General features: G+C 58.3%; 4 protein-coding genes across 11 annotated transcripts; 2 read left to right on the forward strand and 2 right to left on the reverse strand.

The window, feature by feature from the left end:
* Positions 1-238: 238 nt before the first annotated feature.
* On the reverse strand, positions 239-6069 carry ZDHHC16 (zDHHC palmitoyltransferase 16). 7 transcript variants are annotated; one of them, XM_088059593.1, is made up of 10 exons: positions 5971-6069; positions 3552-5190; positions 3156-3350; positions 2863-2951; positions 2631-2659; positions 2296-2429; positions 2027-2074; positions 1359-1444; positions 828-1094; positions 239-484 (listed from the first exon to the last, which is right to left on the reverse strand). In XM_088059593.1, exons 2-10 carry the CDS (start codon positions 3993-3995, stop codon positions 370-372), a joined length of 1407 nt encoding a protein of 468 aa, XP_087915719.1. In that variant the 5' UTR covers positions 3996-5190; positions 5971-6069; the 3' UTR covers positions 239-369. The 7 variants fall into 7 exon arrangements, with proteins under 7 accessions (XP_087915719.1, XP_087915720.1, XP_087915721.1 ...); XM_088059594.1 differs by having other exon boundaries at positions 3552-4097; positions 5971-6055; XM_088059595.1 differs by having other exon boundaries at positions 3552-3804; positions 5971-6050.
* Positions 6070-6156: 87 nt separating this feature from the next.
* Positions 6157-8452, forward strand: EXOSC1 (exosome component 1). Of its 2 annotated transcripts, XM_005520668.3 has the most exons (8): positions 6161-6223; positions 6434-6549; positions 6723-6797; positions 7377-7465; positions 7681-7714; positions 7838-7888; positions 7967-8051; positions 8199-8452. In XM_005520668.3, the coding sequence occupies exons 1-8, from the start codon at positions 6193-6195 to the stop codon at positions 8303-8305; spliced, it is 588 nt and encodes a 195-aa protein (XP_005520725.1). In that variant the 5' UTR covers positions 6161-6192; the 3' UTR covers positions 8306-8452. The 2 variants fall into 2 exon arrangements, with proteins under 2 accessions (XP_014105631.1, XP_005520725.1); XM_014250156.2 differs by lacking the exon at positions 7838-7888 and having other exon boundaries at positions 6157-6223.
* Positions 8453-8965: 513 nt separating this feature from the next.
* PGAM1 (phosphoglycerate mutase 1) lies at positions 8966-11577 on the reverse strand. Its single transcript, XM_005520669.3, has 4 exons — positions 11367-11577; positions 10730-11004; positions 10056-10236; positions 8966-9960 (listed from the first exon to the last, which is right to left on the reverse strand). The coding sequence occupies exons 1-4, from the start codon at positions 11506-11508 to the stop codon at positions 9791-9793; spliced, it is 768 nt and encodes a 255-aa protein (XP_005520726.1). The 5' UTR covers positions 11509-11577; the 3' UTR covers positions 8966-9790.
* A 101-nt stretch (positions 11578-11678) lies between these two features.
* Positions 11679-23616, forward strand: RRP12 (ribosomal RNA processing 12 homolog). The gene is made up of 34 exons (XM_005520670.3): positions 11679-12163; positions 13015-13250; positions 13352-13435; positions 13659-13735; positions 13921-14026; positions 14199-14315; positions 14431-14569; positions 14876-15003; positions 15288-15386; positions 15472-15563; positions 15641-15752; positions 15917-16014; positions 16159-16273; positions 16541-16683; positions 16864-16985; positions 17118-17182; positions 17292-17454; positions 17551-17705; positions 18080-18147; positions 18338-18431; positions 18631-18789; positions 18917-18997; positions 19073-19178; positions 19321-19428; positions 19524-19681; positions 20023-20114; positions 20207-20365; positions 20538-20707; positions 20846-20962; positions 21263-21312; positions 21593-21671; positions 22527-22594; positions 22992-23074; positions 23260-23616. The coding sequence occupies exons 1-34, from the start codon at positions 11959-11961 to the stop codon at positions 23360-23362; spliced, it is 3951 nt and encodes a 1316-aa protein (XP_005520727.3). The 5' UTR covers positions 11679-11958; the 3' UTR covers positions 23363-23616.
* The last annotated feature ends 512 nt before the right edge of the window (positions 23617-24128 follow it).

Raw genomic sequence — 24128 nt, forward strand, 5'->3', positions numbered from 1 at the left:
TGGTCTTAAAAAGACTCCCCGAGGAGCACTTGGGGGGATGGGGGTGCCATCCTCTGCGCCCAGCCCTTCAGAGAGCTGAGCTGGGCCAATGCTGGTCCGTACCTGTGCTAATGAGGGCCAGCACCGTCAGCTGGAGCAGGGAGCAGCAGCTCTGCCACCTTGCCCCTGGGCTGCCTGCAGCCACCAAGAGCCAAGGGGGCAGGTGTCGAGGCACCAGCACTGTCCAGAGAGTCTCCCATGGCTCTGGCTCTGGTAAGTGATATGTGCCAGCCTTCTGCCAGGCACTTTGGCCAAAGGAAGCTGGAGCGGCGGAGCGGGTCCCCCATGCGCTCTCCTGCCTGTGGGAAGGGATGGCCAGAGCACAGGGGCTCAGATTGCCAGAAGTGGTGAGCGTTGCTCCATCACACAGGGAGGCAGGTCCCAGCTCAGGCCTGTTCCATGGGGCGGGTGAGGAGAGGGCAGCAGGACTCGGGTGAGCCAGTGCCTGTGGGGAAAGTGAGGCCACAGCCAAAAGGTGAAGTCTTGGTGCTTCTCAGATCTGAGGAACCATATCCTGAGCTGCCACAATGGCTGAGCTGCTCAGCTGAGATTCTGCTGGCAAAGGTGTGCTGGGCAGGCCACCTTGTCACCAGACAGGGCTCCTGAGGCACAAGGCCAAAGATGTCCAGGTCTTCCACACCTTACAAAGCCCAGTGCAGTGCAGAGTGGGATTAATGTTCACTGTTGTCCTCTCCCTCAGCAGCCCAAGGAGAGCCTCTGTTGTCCCTACAACCCCAAGAGCTGCTGAGCCACCACCTTCTCAGGCAGGGGCTTCCCCAGGATTTTACCTTGGCACATCCACACCCAGGAACACTTTCCAGTTATCCCAGCTGCCGTAACTGTAGGGGTTCCTGAAGACCTGCAGGACAGGGAGCGGCGCATCACGTCTGGCTCTGCCCCAGCCAGCCCGCGTGCCATGGACTATGCTCACCTTGCCTTTCTTCTGCAGTCTCTGCCTCTCCTTTCTGTTGATGTGCCGTTCAATGCTCGTTTCCCCACGGGTAATGAGGGCAGCGTGCCACAGTGTGAGGGCACCCAGGGCCAGTGCAACCGAGCTAGGTATGACAAGGGACAGCAGGTGGAACACAGGCCTTCCTTCCCTGGTGCTGCAGCTGGCAGGGGCTGAGGCTGCCTCCCCACACCCACAGCCACGTAAGTGGGTCAGCTTGTCTAGTCGACAAAATCTCTCCTCTGTGGCCCAAAGCACTGACAGGGCAGTGACATCTGCACTAGAGTGAGCAAGCCCACCTACAGGCAGGTAGAGGGTGAGCAATGTCACAGGCCTTACTCTGTTCTCCCCAGCCCCTGGGCCCCCTCACCTGCACAGGACCCAGAGGTAGACCACGCTCTTGTGGAAAGCTCGCTGGCGGAAGGAGAAGGTGGGTGGTGGGGTCTGGTAGTATGTCTGAAAAAGGACCAGATGGGGAGGATTACCCAAACTGTTTCACAGTTGGAAGCCAGACAGGGATTGCTGCACCCCTCCCTGCTGCAGAGCTTGGACAGCAAGAAAAAGATTGCAGCTGGAACCAGTGCAACAGCCAGGGTGAGGGGGAGGCAGCCTGGGACAGCCACGAGACAGACAGACACCCAGAGCTGGCACAGGCATGAGGAACAGTGGGCTGGAGGTAAGGGGACAGGGAGCAGCCATGGGATTGGGTCAGGACACTGCAGCTGGGGGTCAGGGAGAGATGTGTATGCAGTGCTGCAGCTTCACCAGGAGACCATGGCCTGAGCAGCACATGCCAAGAAGCTGTCACCAGCCCAAGTCCCTGGAAGCTGGGTGCTCAGAGGCAGACCCCAAGCTGCTGGAGGCACTGTTCATAGCAGAGCTGCCTGACCAGCCCCAGCTCTCTGAGATGTGAGATGAACATGGGGGCTGGTTCTGGTGTGGGGTGCTCCTTGAGAGCAGAATCCCAAGCAGGACCCAGCCTGCAGGGCAGCTCTGCTCCACACTGCCTGGAGCAGCTGGGGGGCAGGGATGTCCCACCTGGTTGGCAGCCACCTGCAGTCTCTCCTTCTCAAGCAGTTTCATTCTCTAAGGGGATGGAAAACAGGGCACCAGTTATGTGTCTCAGAGGAATGGGGCAGGGACCCTTCCCCTCACAACCCCACAGGACCAGAGCAGCTGGGGGCCTCGCAGGAGGAAGAAGAGAGGAAGCAAAGTCATGATATGACCAGGCCTGGCCCACACTTGCTCTGCAAGCTCAGCCTGGGGAAGCCAGGCAGCCTTGGCGCATGGCAGGAGAGGCCGCTCACCTCAATGGCTGCGTAGGCATCCCGGAACATCTCCCAGCCGCTGATGCTGCAGTAAATGCAGCCCATGGTCATGAACAAGCAGAAGGAGAAGAAGTAGCGGTGGTTGTAATGTCCCACACAGTTGTTTAGCCAGGCTGCCTCTGGGGTTAAAGGTACATAATTGTGACATACCATGGGTCCAAACCCAACCCAGGGACCAGGGCAGTTCTGGGCCCTGCTCCCATCACCCATTCCTATGCTGGCTGTCTCCTCAAGAGAAGGGACTGGGAGAGAAGAGGGAAGCAGGGCTGGTTCCCCCCAGGAGTGTGCCACTGGTTAGTACTGCAGAAGGATACGGCAGTGGTGGTCCATCTTCAGCACACACCTGGGAGAGAGGAGACCAGTGCCAGTGTCAGAGCCAGTGCAAGTGGTGTGTTTGGGAGGGGACAGGCACCCCTCAGCCCTGCAGGCTACAAGCGACAGGGCAAGGAGGTGGCAGAGCAGAGGAGAAGGGCCCCTGTCTCACTGGCGCAGGGGGCGAGGAGCACGGCTCCAAAGGCTGCCCCAGGCAGAGGGAGGGAGCCCTACCTGTTGCAGATGCTGCAGTGGTGGGTGCGAGCTGGCTTAGGTGCAATGCATTTCCTGCAGATGGACACACCAGTGAGGTCGTTCTTGGCCTGTGCACACATCAGAAGAGATTTGTGCACTTTAAACCCTCCAGCTCTCCCCCATGCTGCCCTGCTGCCTCCCCCCTCTACACTGCCCAGCCTAGCTTCTCAGAGGCATCCTGCAACAGTATCACCAGGCTGTTCCCACTGACCATCTGTAGCTGGTCCCCAGTGTCCAGCTGGGAGAAGTTGTGCTGCTGCTCGGTGCCTCACCTGTGGTGGGTGCCCAGGTGAAGTGGTGATAGCCATGTAGTAATGGAAGACAATCATGATGAGGTTCCAGTGTCCATAGGCGAGGTGCCAGCATATCCAGGCAGGTGTGTAGGTCTGCAGGATGAGGGGCAGCAGGCAGATGTACACGATGGCCACAATAGAGCTCGTCAGCCCAATCACCAGTGCCACAAACACCTACAGGAAAGGGGCCTGGGTCACTGGAGTGGGCAGCACCTGCCCCTTCCTGCCAGGGGAGAGGCACGGGCAGGACAGAGCCAGAGGAAACCAATCTGAACCACACACTGAGGTCCCAGCTCACTTCCTGCCCAAAGCACAGGCAGTCCCAAGCCCGGTGCCCCAGCACCACGTGTACCCTGCCCAGTGAGGGGGACTCACCACACCAAACCAGCGGGTGACATGGTCCACCAGCCAGTAGACCGGCTCGAAGAGAGAGTCAAGCACCACATCGCTGTTGGTAAAGGAGTTGTAGAGCAGGGAGCGGAGGCAGAGGTGTCCGTAGTGCCACAGCTGCTCCACCTGCCGCACCAGCTTGAACCGCCGCCGCCGGCCCAGCCGCAGGCACTTGAGGAGCAGGCGCATCACCGAAGCAAACATCCGCTGCCGGCTCCTCATCCCTGCCACACCTCGCCTGGGGGGACAGGAGCTCGGCGTGGGCAGGCCACCCTGCTGCCTGGCTGTCCCTCGGGAAGGGTTTCCCCTCCCTGACGCGCTGACGCCGGGAGTGCAGCTCCCTGAACTGCCAAGGATGCCGAGCTGGAGAAGCTGAGCCCAGGCTCCTGGAGGCTGCGGGGCTGGTGTCGCCAGGATGTCTCTTTGCATGGATCAGGGGGCACAGGCCCCTCAGCATCTGGGCTCAGGTGCTCTCTGGTCCCATCTCGTCTTTCCCAGCGGGGAGGGGGCCGGGGGAGTGACACGGAGAGTCTGACTCAGAGGAAACCAGAGAAGACATGAGCATCCAGGATGCTGGGCCATTTCCAGGGATGATTTCAGCCCTTCCCAACATGTTCAGGAATAGGGGAATCCAAGGAACATGTGAAGGAGCCAGTGCAAAATTACCCCTCCTCCCCTAGTTCCTCCTTAACCCCAAAAAGTAGGGTGCTATTTCCCTTCACCTCAAGGGAAGGTCTACCTTCTGGACCAGGTTGCAGAGGCTGCCCTGCCAACCTTACTCCAAGAGTCCAAACACTTCTTCTCCTCGCCTGGATCCTTGAACAGTGGCACATACCAGCAAATGAGAGCAACCAGGACCAGCCCCGGGCCAGTGCTCCCCTGCCTGCTGAGCCCCTCGTCCCACCTGAAAGCTTTGCTAGGAGTGATGAGGAACCCGATCTGGCCCAGCACATGGGAAAATGATCTGCAGGGCTGGGGCCCCCAGGCCTCCATGCAGGCAATACCCATCAATATTAAGCAGCAAGGCTGCCCCAGGGTCCTGCCAAGGCACGTTCTGAGCCTGGGCCAAGCACTCGCCTTGGTCTGGTGCCAGGCACTGGTGCCAGAGCTCAGAGTCCCTCCCGCAGGGATTATCCCTCTGCGCTGCTGTGCCCACCTACACAGCCCCTGGGGAGCAGCAGGGAGGGTGAGGGCAGAAGCTGCAGCATCCAGATGGGCTGCCCAAAGGAGCCAGGGCTCTCCTCCACTCTGCCTGAGGAGTGTGAGGTTGACTCCAAGGTTAGGATCTGCTGGATATGAGGACCCCAGACCCAGCAGCCCATTCCAGGTCACAGGCATTGCTCCTGCCCAGGCTTTCTATACCCTGGTACAGGAGAGGTGAGATATGCAAACGCCTGCATCACTCTCTTCTCCACATTTCCCCTGTGGCTTGCCAAGAGCTTTTCCTTGAAAAGCAGGTGCAAAGTGGAGCAACAACTTCCTGCCGTGCAGCCTTTGGGTGGCACACATCCCTATGTTGTCAGTGTGGTAAAAGACAAAACACTGTAGCCAGAAGCAGATGTTGAGGTCAGCCCTTTCCTCCAAAGACACAGCATCTTCCTGCCCCCTGGAGAAGCTTCCTCACCTACAACAGAGGCGGCTGTTGGGAGGGAACCCACGGGGCAGGCAGACAGCCTTCTCTAGAGCAAGACCCACTGTCCCCAAGCACCAGCCTGAAGACAGCAGCACAACCACAGAGATGAGGCTCCAGCAGAGCCACGCAACTTTCCCCTGCCCAGCCGAGCACTGGGATCCAGCCTTCGCCCTGCCCATGGCCATCCCCACATCCCAGCGAGGCACCGAGCCCACAGGAATGCGACAGCGACCGCGAGCAGAGACAAGAGCATCGGCAACATCACAGCCAAGGGGTGGGGAACCTTGGATTTGGCCCCACCCCAGGCAAAGACGAGGCCTTCCCCTGCCAGGTCCAGGCACCCAGGCACAGCCCTGTGGCACCTCCCCGTGGCTTCACAGCGCCCGGCTCCCCCGGTTCAGTAGCACCGAGCCCCACAGCGCCCAGACACTTTCCGGTATTTAGCCCCATCCTCAAAAGCTGCCCACGCCAACAGCCCCACCGCATCCAGCCCCGTAAGAGCCAGGTCTCCCTGCCCCGTAGCATCCCCCCTACTGCCTCCCATCACAAGTGCACTCCCAGGGCCACAGACCCCCACTGCCTCCCGGGTCCGCACCAGCACCTCCTGCCTCACAGCACACGAAGCATCCCCCATCACCTCCCGCCCCCCGCGCTCCCCGTCACAGAGCACCTCTGTATAGCCGCCGAGCCCACCCAGCCCCACGGCACCACAGCCCCTACAAGCCCACAGCGTCTCGCAAGGCCCTGACACCCCCGCCCGGCGCCGCCGACCTGGGCCCGCCGCCCGCCGCCTCCATGCCCGGGCCCCGCCGGCCCACGGGCAGCGCCCGCGCACGGCATGCCGGGAGCACCGTCTGCACCCACTGGACTACAGCCCCCAGCAGGCCTCACGCCAGGCAGGAGGGAACCAATAGCCGAGACCTTTACAGCGCAGCATTGACGTGTGGAACCAATAGGGTGAGGGCTTTCTGGTGTGCCTTATCGGCAGCGAGCATGGCGCCTCCCGGACGCTACTGCATCCCTGGTGAGTGCGGCCCGGGGCGGTCAGGGGCTCCTGGGACTGCGGCTGCTACTGCTACTGCCCAGAAAGAGGACGCGGTGGCCTAGGAGAGGAGTACGGGGCGAGGCAGTACGGAGGGGCTTGCCCCGGGGATGCCCCGCACTGGGCCGGCTGGGAGCGAGCGCTGTGGCCGGAGCGGGATGCCCCGGCAGCCCCTGAGCCCCTGTGTCGCAGGTGAGCGGCTGTGCAGCACAGAGGAGGCCACGGCTGGGAGCGGGACCTACACTCGTCATGGCTTCATCTTCTCCTCGCTGGCTGGCTGCCTGGAGAGGAAGAATGAGGACAACGAGGTGAGCGTGGCCGTAGCAGGGCTGCTCCTCGCCAGGGCTGAGTGCCGTGCTCCCAGGCTGCACAGCCTCCCTGGAGGCTGGGCGGTGACGGGGAGTTGGACTCCAGCGGGGTTCAGCTGGTGATCCTGTGCATGAGCTGTGCCCGGTGCTGACGCTCGTGTCTTGCATTGCAGCTGCCCGTGGTGTCGGTGGTGAGAGACAGCGAGTCCCAGCTCCTGCCCAACGTGGGGGCTGTGGTGACATGCAAGGTGGGGCACTGGACATGGCTGTGGTGACAAACTGCACGGCCTCGACTCTGTCTCATACTGAGCTTTGTTCCTGCACACAGATAGGGTGGGGTGAGCAGTCCCTGGGCTTCTTAGTCCCTTCTGTACAACTCCCACCAGGGCAGGGGCAGCCCAGGGGCTCCGTTGGGTACCTCACTCACAAAAACAGTGGGTATTGGCATGAGGGACACCTGCCCTGAGACTGAGGTGGGCTTCAGAGGAGGATTTTCTTTGCTCTCCTTCCATAACTCTTGCTGGGGCAGGGAGCATGCAGGTCAGTGCCTCAAGCAGCTTGGAGAAAGGATGGCACAGACCAGGGATTAATTTCCTTACGTTCCTGGTGGAGGCAGGAGAGGGACTAGGATCACTTCAGGTCTCAGCCTTATTCTGGTGCCTCGAATTGCACAAGTATAATCTTCCTCAACCTGGCTTGCTGCCAAATGTCCCACCATTGGTCACAGGGAGGAGAAGGCCAAGTGAGACCTGAGCTCCCCATGCAGTCCTGCCTGCTCTCTGCCCTTTCCCTGCCTGGAACACTGATTCACCTTTTCCTGTGTGCAGGTCTGCAGTATTAACTCTCGCTTTGCCAAGGTGCACATCCTGTATGTTGGCTCCACGCCGCTGAAGTCCACCTTCCGAGGCACCATACGGTAGGGAAAAGGTTAGGATCCCCCCCGCTTTCAAGGGGAGGAAGGCTGTTGTGGGCAGTGCAGCTGGCTGCCCTGAGCTGGAGCTCTGCCCTGAGCACTGGGCTGGTGTCCAGCAGGTCCTGGCGAATACCCAGGGAGGCCGGGACAGCTTCTGCCACAGGCTGTTGAGTCGTCTTTGCTCATTGGTACTCAGATCCCTCCATTTCCTTTTTCAGGAGAGAAGATATCCGAGCCACGGAGAAGGATAAGGTCAGTGAGCCACTGCCAGTAACTGTTCTACACCCATCATCCCTGTTTCTGCTTGTGGGGGCCCTGTGCCCCCACTGACAGCACCCTGGTGCTGTGTGGCATTGCCTGCTCTCTCCTCTGCAGGTAGAAGTATATAAGAGCTTCCGCCCCAGTGACATCGTGCTGGCCAAAGTTGTATCCTTCCCCCTCAGGGCCAGTTGGTTGGCTCAAGCTCCCTTTTGGAAGTTTTTCCCTTAATTCCTGTCCAACCAGATCTCCCTGGGGGATGCGCAGTCCAACTACCTGCTGAGCACAGCAGAGAACGAGCTGGGCGTGGTGGTGGCACGCAGTGAGGCAGGTAGGGACAGGACAGGGACAGGGTCTGGGCTGAAACAGTTCTGCCTCATCCCTGCCTTAGGGGCAGCTGATGTAGCTGCCTCCCTCTCCACACGGAGATGCAAATGCAAGTTTGGGAAGGAGCAACCCTGACCTACTGTGTCCCCAGGGGTGCAGATGGTGCCCATCAGCTGGTGTGAGATGCAGTGCCCACGGACACACACTAAGGAGTTCCGTAAGGTGGCCCGGGTACAGCCCCAGTTCCTGCAGACGTAACACCTGAGGGGGCAGGGGGCTGCAGGACTGGGGCCTGTGGAGCCAGAGCAGCCCCTGGGCTCCCACCTCCTTCACAGGTTCACCCAGGCCTCCACTGACAAGACTGGTTTGCTATTTGTAGATAATAAATATTTTTTGAGAGCTTCATACTTTGTTCTTCAGTCACTGAGGGAGCCAGGGCTCCTGTGGCACTCTGGTCTGGCTCCTGCAGCACAGCAGGCAAGGAGTTTCCACAGCACCAGGGGCAGAAGGAAGCATGTTTTCACTGCTGGTGAAGGGGAGTGATGGAGTGATTTTGCTACAGTGAGGCAAATAGCACAGAGCCCTGGGCTGCAGCTGTGCTGGGCACTCGCATCACCAGGTTGGTTTTCCCACACTGGAATCAAGCCTGGAGCAAGGCCTGTTTCTGAGAACAGCCTGGGGACATATCTCTTCAGGCCACATGTGTGTGCCCTGCCCTTTGAGGCAAGGGTGTGGCAGAGCCCAAAAACCACAGCATGGCAGGGTGTCAGCTCAGGCAGGGATTGCAGAGCTGAGCTTTGCTCCTTGAGCCTGGCACAGCTTCTGCAGTCTCATGTCTGTACCCATCAGTGACTGCTGCCTTGCACATATGCTGGCAGCAGGGAGCCCCACATGGCCCAGAGACACATGGACACCTCCTTATTGCGCATTACTCCTTTATTGAACTGGAACAAGACAGCTGCTATGGTTGGACAATTACACTGACCCTGTGCAAGCCCAGGCTCACGACACCAGCAGGGGGGAGGCCACATGACAGGCCATGTACGCACGTGAGGGATGGGACACAAGAGCATCTGCTTCACCAGCAGGATGAGGATGGGCATCAGCTGGGGGAAGCATGTGGCAGACACAGACCTCCGGGCAGCAGGCTCCCTCCCTCGTCCTTGTCTGAAGGCAGTATAGTTAAAGCAGGGGCTGGCAGAGCTGGACCCAGTGGCATGAGTAACACCCTGGGGTGCTGTACCACGTGCAGCAAAATACAACCCTTCCAGTGGCGTCCCAGTCACTGTGCCACACACCTATGAGGGGATGGGGTACCCACCTCCATTGCTGCCTGCACAGCACTTGCCTCACTGCTCCCAGGAGGACTAAATCAAGTGACAAAACTACAGTAAACGGGTGACAGCTGCTGGGGATGCAAAGCAAAGGAGGAGCCTGGCATGGCAAAAGGATTGCTTGGCCTGTCTGTCTGCAGACAGGGTCCGAGGGTTGGGATCACAGCATGGACAGGGGTGGTTGCTGCCTAGCAGAGCCAGGGCTCCCTTTCACACCAGACCTCCATGTCCAGCCCTCGCCCCAGGGCCCCCAGGCTATCTGCAGAAGGGAGCCTAGTCTGAGGGAATGGGCCTAACCGTGGGGTGCGGCTCCAGCTCCACAGCTCTGAGTTCCTACAACTGTGGGGGTGTGAACAGAGGGGGAGGGGATGGCAGGGGGCTCTACTATGTGCTGGTCTGCTACCTGCCCTCACTTCTTGGCCTTGCCCTGAGCAGCAACAGCTTCCATGGCCTTGCGCACAGTCTCCTCATCCCCCAGGAACTGCATGGGCTTGACAGGTTTCAGGTTCTTGTCCAGCTCATAAACAATGGGAATGCCAGTGGGCAGGTTCAGCTCCATGATGGCCTCTTCTGACATGCCTGCAAACACAGTGGTGCCATCACTCTTGGACTCTTCCCCAGTGTCAGCTGGGGAAGGAGGAGATCCCTGGGATGCTCCTGCAGGGATGACCTACCTTCCAGGTGCTTGACAATCCCACGCAGACTATTGCCGTGAGCAGCAATAAGGACTCGCTTGCCCTCTTTGATCTGTGGGACGATCTCCTCGTTCCAGAAAGGCAGAGCCCGGGCAATGGTGTCCTTCAAGCTCTCACATGTTGGCAGCTGGTCCTCTGTCAGGTCAGCATAGCGACGATCCTGGGAAAACAACCATGCTCACACAGCAGCCCAGTGCTCCCCATCCCGGGTGGGAAGGTAGTGCCAAGATTTTGTCTTTCCCCCAAATTCTCTGTCTGAGAATCCACTACATGTAAGCAAAGCCAGGCTTGGAACTGCTTTTGAGGTTTGGGGCTGCAATGAGCCACAGTCTGGGCTGTGAGCCCTCCTGGAAAAAGTCATACATTGCCTACCCAGGCAAAGAAACCAGATCAAATAGCCATGAATGGGTCACAGCACTAATGACTAACAGAGGTACTGTGCTCTCTGCTTGGATCTGTCTGTGCAATACCCAGGGGTTCAACTCCACAGGGAGGAAGCAGGATAAACTCAGCCTAAAGTCTACCAGCACCATGCCAAACAGCCCCAGATAATGCAACAGAGACACAGGAGACCTTATAGAGAAAGCCAAGCCACACTGCAGGTGACTTTTAAGAGACTCTTAGCAAGGCTGTCAAAGAGCAATGTGCCTTACCTTTGCAATAGTGCTGTAGAAGGGGTGGTCAGACTGCATGGGAGGTGGAGGAATGTCATAGGAACGCCTCCATATCTTGACCTGTGCCTCACCGTGCTTCGCTGCTGTCTCAGCCTTGTTCAAACCTGTGAGAGCCCCGTAGTGCCTCTCATTTAGGCGCCAGGTCCGGATAACGGGTAACCACATCTGATCAATGGCGTCCAGGACGGTCCAGAGAGTGCGGATAGCCCGTTTTTGTACCGAGGTGAAGCAGATATCGAACTCATAGCCGGCATCTAGAATACGGGGAAAAGGGGAGGCGGGGGAAGACCAGGAAGGTAAATGCCTGGCCTTATGCAACCGGTGAAAGGGCAAGGGCGGCAGCCTCACCGCACCGGTACTGGTCGCCTCCTCGTCCTTACAGAAAGCGGCGGGGAAAAGGACACGACCGGTACCGGAGAAGCAACATACTGCGGTACCAACGACTCTCCCAGCAGCACTGAACCCCCAACCTGGCACTGGAGGCTCTCGCCCGGCATCGGAGAGCCCCAAACCAGCACCCGCTAGGCTCGACGTGGCCGTACTAGGCCACATCCCTTCCTCACCGTCCCCCGCAACCCGCCTCTTGTACGATACCACCTCCCTCGTCCACCGGTACCTCGGAGGGCCTCGCCACCGCGCCGCGCCTCCTGCTGCCCGGCGGGGCTGAGGTCGGCGTCGTACCACCCGCTGAAGCGGTTCTCGAGGTTCCAGGCGCTCTCGCCGTGGCGGACGAGGACGAGCCGGTACGCGGCGGCCATAGCGGGCTGAGAGACTGGCGCGCGCTGCTCCTCACGCCGCTACCGCGCGCAACTAACGCCCCCGCTCGGCCCCGCCCCGCCCCGCGCGCCGCCGCTGGGGGGGGGAACGCATGCGCGGAACGCGCGCCAGGCGGAGGCGCACGTACCACATGGCGCGGCCGCGAAGGGCGGTGCGACCTTCAGGGCGTGGCGTCACTGTGACGTCACGGTACGCAGTAATACGTAACGCGTGACTGCTCGTCCGTGGCTACGGGATTGGTCTGAACGGTTTCACAGGGCCGCGGCTTGGGCACGGGGATGTCTGGTGGACTCCTGTTGGTGGTTTCCCTTGGGTCCTTCGGGTCTCCTGTGTCGGCCCCGATTGGCCACGACCCCGCTGAGCTTCCCCGACACCGCTTCTCGCCCGCTCGGCCGGGCTGCGGCTTTTCCTGACGGCTGCCCTCACTCAAGATGGCGGCTGGCACCGGAAGCGGAAGGGGGACGCTGGGCGCGGCCGCACGTGGAGCTGGGTCCAGCATGGCGCGGAGCGGGAGGCTCCGGTCGGGAGCCGCGGCCAAGCTGAAGCGCTGGCGGAAGGGCCACAGCAGCGACTCCAACCCCGAGACCCGCCAGCATCGTCTGGCTGCCCGCAGCCGCTTCTGCAGTCGGCCGGCGGGTAAGGGCGGGGCGGTAGGACGGCAGCGCGGGCAGCTCCAGACCCATGCCCAGCGCTTCCTGGAGGGGTGTCGGGGCGCGGAGGGTGCGAGGCGAACCCTGAGGTCCTCCGAGAGCTGGCGCTGGGGCAGGAGGGAGACCGGAGCCACTGATAGTTCCAGGGTAGGCGGAGGTAGCAAACCGGGGAAGACAACCGAGGCCACAGCGTAGCGAGTTAACCTCGTCCTGACACCGGGCCTCAGTACCGAAATGAGGCACCGCATGCTGCAGTGCCCGTCGCCTTGCGAGGCTCCCCAAAGCCCACGGCCGTACCTCTAAGTGCTGCTGCGGTATTTGGAGTAGCGAAGAATGTAAGAAACTAACATTCAAGTGGCCACATGATGGGGAAGGTAAACCTAGTGCCAGGCACTGCGAGAGCACTGGCTGCTCCTGGGCAAGGAGATCTTTCTCCTGCAGATGCTGGCTTCAGGCTGATATCCGAGACTCAGAGGGACATGCAGTATCTATCCTGGCTGGTTGCTAGGGCTTCAGGTGGAAGAAGATAAATAGGACAGAATACAAGAAACACCTCAGTGTTAAAGCCTTGGTACACCAGCACGTGTTTACGTAGACATGATGCTCTCTTCCATCAGAGGTGAATGGATCGTGCTCTGGTTTCTTTGCACAGGAATGAGGAGTTCTTTACAGTTATCCATGTGTTTTTGCCCATTGGGATGAAGCAGCACCTGCATTCCAGATGCTGGATATGAGCTTCAGCCAAACCAGTCTGGCTGGGAGGGGAACATGGGGGATTTTGGGGTGAATGGTGGAGAGTGTGACTTCTCAGTTCTGACACATCCCTCTGCCCTGCAGAGAAAAGCAACTTGACGGTGGATGCAGTGAAGCTGCACAATGAGCTGCAGTCGGGGTCCCTGCGTCTGGAGCGGGCAAGTGACAGTTCTCAGTTCCGTATGGAGGAGGACAGTGCTGAAGAGGCTGCCACGGAGAAGTCCTCTGGCACCTTCCTGAGTGGGCTGAGCGACTGCACTAACATCACCTTCAGCAAGGTGCAGCGCTTCTGGGAATCCAATTCTGCTGCTCACAAAGAGGTATGGACAGGAGCAGGCCTGGGGAAGGGGGCTGTCTGGTGGGGATGGCTCCCTGGCTGTGAGGCTTAGAGATGCTGACCTGCTTTGCTGGCTGCTCACAGATCTGTGCTGTGCTGGCGGCTGTGACAGAGGTGATCCGCTCCCAGGGGGGCAAGGAGAGCGAGACGGAATACTTTGGTGCACTGGTGAGTGGTGGTTGCGTGGAAGAGGCACATGGGGAACTGCTGCTGGTAGCACGGGTGGGCTCTGAGGAGGGATAGAGAAAGGTGCTGTATCCTGAGTGTCTTTGTTCAGCCAAGATGCTGTTGGGCTGTTCCTGGTTTCTTTTCCCCCCTCCCCAAGGCTTGGGGAAGGGCTGGCCTGGTGTGAGCCCCTGCAGCCCATCGCTTACCCATCTTCTGTTCCCAGATGACCACGCTGGAGGCAGTGGAGACCCCCGAGTCACTGTCTGCTGTCGCCTACCTCCTTAACCTTGTCCTAAAGCGGTGAGTGTTTGGCAGAGAAGCAGGGAGAGCTACCAGACCCCATCATGGAAAAGGGATTGGTGCTGTCCTCCCTCCCCAGGCTGGGGAAGAGACCCAGCTGGGGTGAGCTGGCAATGCAGTCCCCTTTGTGACTGCCACCAGCTGTCTGCTCCGCACCCCACTGATATGTCCCCTTCTCCTGGCAGGGTCCCGAGCCCTGTTCTTATTAAAAAGTTCTCAGATGCCTCAAAAGCCTTCATGAACATTGTGTCCTCACAGGCCTGCAGCAGCTCCACCTCTGCCCTACGATGGGTGAGTAGCCAAGAGGCAGCCAGCTTTGTCAGCTCTGCCCAGGGTTTGCTGAGTGCTGGGGTCAAGGTTGTTGCTGTAGGGTGGTGCTGGGTGCTTGGCCTGAGGCCCTTGCAGTGAAAGGGAGATGTCTCTGTGGGGTGATGCTAATGCCCCTGCTGCTCCCTTTTCATAGGTCCTCTCTTGCTTGGCCACACTGCTAAGGAAGCAAGACTTGGCAGCCTGGAGCTACCCTGTCACCCTGCAGGTCTATCATGGCTTGCTGAGCTTTTGTGTTCACACCAAGCCCAAGGTGAGAGCCTTAGTGCTTCTGGCAGGAGATGATGCCGCTTTTGGGGTTTGTTTCTGGGGATGGTTGTGCCTCTGTTCATAGTTTCTACTCATCTGTGTCGTTGTTCTTTCCCCAGGTGCGGAAAGCAGCGCAGTATGGCGTGTGCTCTGTCCTGAGGGGCAGCGAGTTCATGTTTGGTGATGCAGCCCCTGAGCATCACCCTGCAGCACCCTCCACTGCCAAGTTCTGTGTGCAGGAGATTGAAAAAGCTGGAGGTGTGGGGCACTGGAGCATGGGGTCTGTAGCTGAATGTGGGGGACTGCCACTGTGGGAGAATAAGGACTAGGAGGGAAGAGGGGAGGTTGCAGCACACTGGATTGCTGGGGAGGGTATGAGATATCTTTGGGGCATACAGTATTTTGAAGCCTCTTCAGCCATTCCATTGCTTTCCTGTTCCCAGAAGTCAGGAGAGTGTTCACCCTGGTTCTGTAGGTTAGCCTCACTGCTGTCCTGGGGGCTTTGCCTTGGGTAGGGCTTTGCTGTGGTGTGCCACAGGCTCAGAGGTTGCTCTGCTCCTCTAGGTGCCAAGGAGGCCACCACCACCCTGCATGTCCTTGCCCTGCTACGAGATGTGCTGCCCTGCTTCCCTGCAGCTGTGGTGAAGACCTGCTGTGAGACCTTGCTCCGAGTCATGACCCTCAGCCATGTGGTGAGTGTTCCCGCTCCAGAGATGACAAGGGCAGACCCTTTCCCCATGGCCTACGCTCTAAAAGGGATCAAATTCTCAGCTGTCAGCTGAGAGCCTGGGAATGCAGGATGCAAATGGAGAAGAGCACAGGACAGCTTGCTGGCCTGACTGCTGTGGAAGAAAGAGGCTATGCAGATGGGGCATAGTTGCAACAGTGCTGAGTTTTCCAGGGCAGAGCCTGCTTTTGGGTTGGGGGACAGTGGGTTCAAAGCAGAGCCCCCTCTCTGACACAGTGTCCTTTGCAGCTGGTGACAGCGTGTGCCATGCAAGCTTTCCACAGCCTCTTCAGTGCCCAGGCCAGCGTGGCCTGCCTGCCAGCTGAGCTCAATGCCCAGATCATCACTGTGAGTATGGGTTACTAGTGTGGGGAGGGACAGAGCTGCCAGTTGCACAACATCTGCCCACCTATCCACTCTTCTGCTTCCGCAGGCTCTCTACGACTACGTGCCCAGCACGAGTGACCTGCAGCCACTGCTGACCTGGCTGGCCACCATGGAGCGGGCACACATCAACCTGGGCAGGTGCAGATGGGGGCCACAGTTGGGCAAGGGGAGAGTTGGCTGATTGGTCTCTAATCTGGCCTTTCTTTCCTGTCCAGGCTGCAGAAGGATCTGTGCTGGGCTCACCTGCCCCGGCTCTTCTCTGCTGCCATGAACTGCTTCCTCTCCCCACACTCCCAGGTGGTGTCAACAGCAGCGCAGACCCTGGAGGTACCAGACCTGGACACCTCTCCCTGCTTGGATGCCCTGGGCCTTTTGGGGGGCTCTGCCATGGGGCTTGGGGCTTGTCAGGGAGTGGTATGCCCCTCTGTGCCTGTGAGGCTGGGGGTTCTGTGGTCCAACAGCTGTCCCATTTTTCCTGTTTGCCCTTGCAGACCCTCCTTAGTGAGTGCATTGCTCCCCACATGGAGAACGTGGGCACTGTGAGTGCATCTGCCCCAGCCCCTGCTGCCTACCTGTGCAAGATGTTCAGGTGAGGAGCAGTGATGTGGGAGGGACTGACCCCATAGGTCTGGCTGAGCTCTGATAAGCGTCTGCCCAGTTCTTTATAAGGTCTGGCAGGCCTGGGGTGCACCCTGAATATTGCCAGTGTGACCGTCTTCTTTCTCCTCCCTAGATCGGTGGAGGAAGGGCTGACATACCGTTTCCATGCAGCATGGGATGAAGTTCTGCGAGTGTTGGAGATCTTCTTTGAAACTTGTGGGAAGCAGTGCCATCCCATCATGAGGAAGGTGAGCCAGGCTGGGAGGGCACAGATTCATCCATAGAGGCTGGTGGGGTGGCTGTGCCGCTGTCCAGGCTGTGTTGCCTCCTCCAGCTGTGGAGCAGGGCCATGGTGTTTGCTCTGCTCTGTTGTCCGTGTGTGGCCAGAGCATGCACTGCTCTGGGACACTCAGCACAGGGACATGCAGGGCAGCTGGCATCCCTGGGCAGGCAGAGTGTATGTGCCAGACCTGCGCACATGGCTCTTCTGTGATTGTCCTGCCCCGTCCCCACAGTGTCTGCAGTCCTTGTGTGACCTGCGTCTCTCCCCACACTTTCCCTACACTGCTGAAGTGGACCAGGCAGTGGGAGCTGCTGTGAGCACCATGGGTCCTGAGGTGCTACTGGAAGCTGTGCCCCTGGAGATCAATGGCAAGGAGTGAGTACGGTCATGGGGTAGCATCTTTGCAGCTGTTATGTTCCCCTTCAGTCCCCGTGCAGTGCTGCAGGCATTGCTGCTAAGCCTACCTGTGCCCAGGGGCTGGGTAAAAGTGCCCTGTGCCCAGGGGCTGATGCTGGCAGTGCCCCACACCCTCCTGACCTATGCCTTTCCTCCCAGGGAGACACTGGATTTCCCCCGCAGCTGGCTCCTGCCAGTGCTGCGGGACAACGTGCAGGGTGCACGGCTTGGCTTCTTCACCAGTTACTTCTTGCCTTTGGCGGCTGCCCTGAAAAGCAGAGGTGAGGAGAGCAGCATATTAGGGGTCTCAGCAGTCCAGGGTGTTCTGTGGGATCCCCCTTCTCTGCCCTGGGATGTGGAGCAAGGCTTTGCAATGTCTTCTGCTCCACTCATCTCCTCTTTCTCTTCTGCAGCCCTGGAGTTTACCCAGGCTGGGAAGAGTGTGGAGGCCAAGATCTACGACACACTGCAGTGGCAGGTAACAAGCAGCGCCTGGGAGCCCTGCCATAGTGTTCCCCTGGTACCAGGCTGGGGAGCAGTGACTTGGGCAAAGACTGTGGCCTCCCACCTTTTCCTTTGCCTTCCAGGTCTGGACTCTGCTGCCTGGTTTCTGCACCCATCCCACAGATGTGCTGGGGGCCTTCAAGGGGCTGGCCCGCACCCTGGGCATGGCCATCAGCGAGCGCCCAGATCTCCGCCCCACTGTGTGCCAGGCCTTGCGCACCCTCATCCACAAAGGCTGCGAGACAGGTTGGGGGTGGGGAGGAAACGGGTCCCTGTGATGGGTTCCCGTCACCTGTGGAAGGGGAAATGCTGATCTGTAGCCCCCTGTCATCCTTTCCCTAGATGCAGAGCGAGCAGAAGTGGGTCGCTTTGCCAAAAATTTCCTGCCCATCCTGTTCAACGTGTACAGCCAACCTGAGGAGGATGGGGGCACAAGTGCTCAGCGCCGCTCTGTGCTGGACACTGTCCGTGCTTACCTGACCATCACGGATCCTCAGGTGAGGGGCCTTTGGAGCACTGGGGCAAGCTGTCCTGGCTCAGGCCAGCATCTAGCCAGACCCAGCCTGATGGGGCTTTGGTGCAGGTCTGATTGAAGAGGACAGAAAGAAAGGCTCTGACCAGAGAGCAGCTCTTCCTGCCCTCATGGGCAGGGGGACCTTTCTGGCTCACAGTCTGGGATTTCCCAGTCACATATTACGGTCACATCTGGCTCATCATGCACAAGCTCTTTATGAACTTGTCCAGGTCCTTTTGGACTCACTGGTGCTTCTGGTCTCCAAAAATTCTTGTGGCAAGTTGTTTGCCAGGTGGACTGCAAACTCTTGTAAAAGCACTCACTTCAATCAGTTCTGATCCTGTGCCTACTCTGCAGATGGTGTGCGGACTCCTGGAGAAAGCCAGTGCAAAGCTGACCAGTCCTGAGAGTTCTGAGTTTGCCAGGTAACACCTGGGAGCTGGTGCTAATGGGTAAAACTGGCATGCTGCTGGTGAGCATCACTAGGGCATTGTCACCTAAGCGTGGGCTTTGTCACCATTGTGCACTTGATGTGACTCGCATCTGGTGTCCCAGCTTGGTCAGGATGTAGCCTGTCCACAGTTAACATCTGCAGCTGTGTGTACTCTGCTGCAGACTCTCCATCCTGGACCTAGTAGTGGCAATGGCACCCTACGCTGATGAGCAGTCCCTGGACTCCCTGTACCGTACCATCCAGCCTTCCCTCCAGGTGAGTTGGTCCCCAGCCTTGAGACATGCAGAGGCTGCAGTAGGGCACCTTCTACTTGCTGCCAGCTTCGACCCACACTCTAAGGACTGAGCATCTGCCTTAGGGGGTTGGCGCTGGATGGTGTGGGGTGCTGGTGTCCTTTCAGACACCACGGTGAGGGACTGCCTTGACAGTGGGAGCATGTTGGCTGTCCCTGCAGAGCAAAGAGCACAGCATGCAGAAGAAGGCGTATCGCGTGCTGGAGGAGGTTTGTGCCGCTCCCCACGCTCCCTGCCAGGCCTTCGTCCGCTCCCACCTCCAGGACCTGCAGACAGCGCTGCTGGACTCGCTCAAGAGCGCAGCATCCCCGGCCAAGAGGGTGAGGGCAAGGACCGTGGTGGTGGTGGTGATCAGTCATTGCTGGAAGAGGAAGGATGGGGTGGGCAGCAGGGGTAACCAGGTGTGTGTCCCTGGGTGTACCAGTGCTGGTCTGTTTCTTTCCCCAGCCGCGGCTGAAATGCCTGTTCCACATTGTGAAGCAGCTATCTGCAGAGCACGAGCCTTTTGTCACTGCCCTGGTCCCAGAGGTGAGCATGGTCGCTGGGAGGAACTGTTCTGGCTGTGGTAGTGGCAGCAGTGCTGACATGCCTGTGTTCCTCTAGGTCATCCTATGCACCAAGGAGGTGTCAGTGGGGGCCCGCAAGAACGCTTTCATGCTGCTTGTGGAGATGGGCCATGCTTTCATCCGCTTTGGACCCACCCCTGAAGGTGAGCTTCTGTTCTACTTGCTCAGCCCATGGCCACTCTGGCCCCAGGGAGATCAGACCCATGCTGAGCATTCTGCTGAAATGGTCCAGGGATGCTGCTGGACACAGAGTGAGTCGGGGTCTGAGTCATCCCCCTCTTGCAGAGGCTATGCAGCGGTTCCTGCTTCTCATCTACGTGGGGCTCACTGGCTCAGTCACCATGATCAGCTGCACTGTGCTGGCACTGACCCGCCTGTTCTTCGAGTTCAAAGGTGAGCAGGAGGACTGGGGGGACAAGGCACAGCCCTTCAGCAAAGGTAGATGCTAGGAGGAAGCCATCTGTGGCTGAGTCCCCCCATGGTTGCAGATCACCTGGAGTTCAGTGTGGTGGAGCAGCTCCTGCAGAACATCTGCCTGTTGTTGGCCTCCCGCACGCGGGATGTGGTCAAAGCAGCCCTGGGATTCCTGAAGGTCACGCTGCTACTGGTGGACACCAAGCTCCTGGCCAAGCATGTCCAGACGATGGTGAGATCATGCACAGGGTACCTTGAGGAGGGTGGTGGGGCAGACCTGTGTCTTCCTTGGGCAGCCAGGAGCATTTCCAGCTGCACTCTGCCTGGGAGCCAAGGAAACAACCTTGATCTCAGTGGCTGAGACAGCAGCGAGAAGGCCCCTCTCCTGAATAGATGTGCCAGAAAAGCCCCATGAACCAGCACTGCCAAGCATGGAGATCTCCCCATGGCCTTACCTGGGGCAGGCATGGAGAGATGGCAGCAGTGTGAACAAGGTGGCCATGCAGATAAAGGTTGGGAGGCTGGGTCCCCAAGGCAGGAGTGCTTTGGTCTTGAGAGTCTCTGTCCTGACAGCTGGAGGCTGTGGGGAACCTTTCAGATGACATGAGACGCCACTTCCGGATGAAGCTGCGAAACCTCTTCATCAAGTTTATCCGCAAGTTTGGGTAAGCCAGGGTCTTCTGGGGTGGTGAGGGAGCTCTCTGGGAGGCAGTGCAGGAGAAGGTGGGTGCTGACTGCTCTCTGTGTGTTTCCTCAGCTTTGAGCTAGTGAAGGGGCTGCTGCCAGCCGAGTACCACAAGGTGCTGGTGAACATCCGCAAGGCGGAATCCCGGAGCCGCAAGCAGCGCGCCCTGAAGAAGGCAGCTGCGGATATGGATGAGGAGGAGGCACCACCACCACAGCCCAGAGGAGACAGGTGAAGATGGGCTCAGGGTGAAGAAGGAGCAGCCCCCACAGGAGGCTTGGCACTAGATCTGCTCAGCTTCTGCTTCTAGAGATGCTGGAAACATCTCCAGGGCTGCTCTGTGTTGTGGGGCAGGCTGCACCCGTTACTCCATTTTCCATCATCCTTTCCACCTTTTGACCAGTATGGAGGAGATCCTGGCTGACTCAGAAGATGAGGAGGAAGAGGAGGAACAGCATCGAAGCAAGGAGCGGAAAAAGCAAGCACGGCAGAAGGGGCAGGCATGGCTCAAGGAAGGGGAAGATGATGAGCCCCTCAACTTCCTGGACCCCAGTGTGTCCCAGCGGGTGCTGGGTAAGGAGTGGAGCTTCAGATGGGGCTAGGGTAGGACAGATGGGGCAGGGGCTGCTGCAATGCACAGGAGTCCTGGGGGTACAGCTGCCCCCAGAATTGGATCCTTCTCTAGGCCCTGACCCATTTCTCTGTGAGCAGCCACCAAGCCAGGCCCCAAGCGGCCCAGAGGAGTGAGCCATGATTTCCAGATGTCTGAAGATGGACGCCTGATCATCCATGAAGAGGAAGAGGAACTGGATGATGATGAAGCCAAAGGTACTACCTGGACTGACAGGGGCCACTCTAGACTTGGTCTGGGTCTCTGAATGGTTTTGCCACCTGCATGTGGGATCTTGTGGGTATGTGGGTGGAAGTAGCAGGAATTGGTATGGCCTTGTGTCACACTCAGTGTCTCTCTTCTGGGCCACTGCCTAGGGGAAGCAGTCACCTACATGATCAGGAGGGTGCTGGTTCAGCAGAGGCACCCTGCTAGTGCAGCCCCCTCCAGGGGCTAGCACAGTACCGGGGCTCTCCCAAGACCTCATCATACACTGACCTTATTATCCTGTACTATAGGAGAAGACGAGGAGATGGCAGATGTGCTGCAAGATGTGGGGCTCCGCAGTGTGAGTATGGGGCTCGTGGTCCTGAGGAGATGCTGGGGCAACTCATCCTTGCCAAATCACTGCCTGTGCCATGGCAGCTACAGCTCTGCCCAAGCGGCCTGTGGGGACACCAGGCAATTGCCAGCTGCTTGGAGGGGTGCAGGAAGTTGTCTGGGATAGGGAAGTGCTGTCTGGAAAGTCTCTGGGTGCTCATGGGAGGAAGCAGGAGGTTGGAGGTCAATGGGAGGGCAGAACTGTAAGGACAAGCCAGCTGCAGCGTTCCTGCTGCCTTTTTCTGCAGAAGAAAAGTCAGAAGCGACGGTTCAGAGAGGAGCCAGACGATGAGGAGGTTGAGGCCGGAACCTGTTCTCAGTATAGAGGTAAGTCCTCTGCCTGTGCCCAGTCTGGGGCTCGCCAGAGGGCCAGAACTGTGTATCCATCTTGGTGTGCTGCTGCACAGGATCACAGAAGTAAGTAAGGAAGGGATCAATGTGTCATCTGGTCCAACCTCCCTGCTCGAACAATGTCATCCCTGAGCACATGGCACATGATTGCATGCAGATGGTTCCTGAATATCTCCATTGTGGGGGACTCCAAATACCTCCCTAGGCAGTCTGTCCCAGTGCTCAGTCATGCACACAGCAAAGAAGTTCTTCTCGTGTTCAGGTGGAACTTACTGTGCATCAGTTTCTGCCATTGCCTCTTGTCCTATTGCCCAACAGCACCAAGCAGAGCCTGGTGCCATCCTCTTGACACCCTCCCTTCAGACACAGACATTGTTGAGGTCTCCTTTTAGGGGCCTTTTTTCTAGGCTGACTAGGGTTGAGTTGGAGGTGCAGGATCCCTTTCCTTGACCTGCTGGCAATGCTCTTCCTAATGCTCTGCCAGCACACCATTTGCCTTCTTGGCCATGAGGGCACTGCTGGCTCATGAACAACTTGTTTTCCACCAAGATCCCCAGGTCCTTCTCTGCAGAGCTGATTTCCAGCAGGTTGGCCCCCAGTCTTAACTGGTGCCTGGGGTTATTCCTCCCCAGGTGCACTTGCTTTCATTAATTTCAGATGGTTCTCTACACATCTCTCCAGAAATTTTACTTGTGGGGAATGGCCAGCCCTCTGCTGTCCCGACACCAAGAGCTGGAAACAAAAACAGGAACAGCTTCCACAGACTAGAACTGGGCGGAGGGAGGCCTAAGACCCCCTTCCAACACTTCCAACATACATTCTGTTTTCCAGCTGGAGGCTCTGGGATCCATCGGCCACTGAACAAGGAACCAGCCTTTGGTGCAGAGTACAGATCCAAGGTGAGAGACCCATGGGATTGCAGGGTTTGTGTGGGGGGATGCTTGGACTCTGCTGGAGCAGGAAGCACCATTTGTGTTGGGAGCCTGGTTCAGCAGCACCAAGGCTGGAGGGGATCTCTGTTCCAAGAAGACCTGCCAAACTCTCAGTATCTCTGAACACTGCCAGCCCATTTCAAAGTTCCTGTCATATCCTTGCCATGGACAGTTCCTGCTCATTGCTCAAAGCAGGTGTCTGTAGCATCATGCTGGTGGGAATTTAGCTCCCAGGACAGTGTGCTCATCTGGCACCCCACTGCAACACAGTGTTTGGGATAGCTGGGTGGCAGGGTTGCACTGGAATGGGATGCACATGTCTTCCCTGGTGCTGCATTGTCTCCCATGTCGCTGTCTTCCACAGAAAGGTAAAGGTGATGTGAAGAAGAAGGGCCAACTTGACCCCTATGCCTACATCCCCCTGAACAGAGCTAAACTCAACAGAAGGTGAGGCTAACCAGGAAGAGCACAGGGGTGGGAACGAGTTTGATCCTACTTTTTGTTGTGTTTTTTGGTGGGTTTGGGAGCTCCCTGTTATCTGCTGTGCCACTCCTTGTGGAGTCTGGAGCAGCATTCATATGTGTTAGATGTTCCCTGCACCAAACCAGCTTCCTGCTCCTTGCTCCCTCCAGGAAGCGAGCGAAAATGCAGGGCCAGTTCAAAGGCCTGATGAAGGGAGCCCAGCGCGGGGCCAAGGCCGGCCGCAGGAACCGTCTGAAATCCCAGCGCTCCTGAGGACACTCAGGTGCTCGACCTGCCCCTACCCAAGGACACGGCATTGTGTTAGTGGAACAGCTGGGAGTCCTCTTGAAGGTCATCTCCATTTGTTGGAGAGTCCCTGGGAAGCCACGGATGTATTGTGGACTGATGGCCCTTCTATGCCTGGAAAAAGATGCTGCATTGCCTGGACAGGCATGGGTGTGCATGTGTGAGAGCAAGTGATGTGTAAAGAATTCTCTGTATTGATAAATACCCTCTGTTCTTACCCAGCCCAGATTCCTCCTCTCCTTCCCTTCAGATCTTGCATAACTGTGCTGTGCCTCCTGTCCATGTGGAGCAGGTCCTTCTGCAGCTGCAGTGCTGCATCCCACTGGGCTCACACCAGCATCAGCCTGCATCTGGAGTCAGAGCTCTCTCTCCTACATTGGGCTTGCCTGGAGGCTGCCAGAAGCAGCACCGTGGCACAGAGCAGTGCATCACACGTGCAGTATGGCCGAGGTGTGGAGCTGGCCATAGAACAAAGCCAGAGAGGATGAAGTCCTTACAACCAGCTTTCTTTAACAAGTTCCCTGGCAGGCTCTTCTGCCCAAAACCAGGGCCAGGGAATCTGCCATGCAGAAAGTGTCTGCCATTTGGCCACTGGACACTTTTCCCATATCGACCCTGTCCAATAGCATGGCAGGAACAGAACAGTTCACTGCAAATTTCTTGAAACTGGCTGGAAAACTGCTACAGCAAAGCTCTGGGCCTTGCCATTTCTCTTGCCTTTGAGAGCTGAGAG

This window comes from Pseudopodoces humilis, chromosome 9 (assembly GCF_049639895.1).
Source record: "Pseudopodoces humilis isolate 2021_Gansu_Grassland_sample_001 chromosome 9, ASM4963989v1, whole genome shotgun sequence".
NCBI classification, from domain to species: Eukaryota; Metazoa; Chordata; class Aves; order Passeriformes; family Paridae; genus Pseudopodoces; species Pseudopodoces humilis.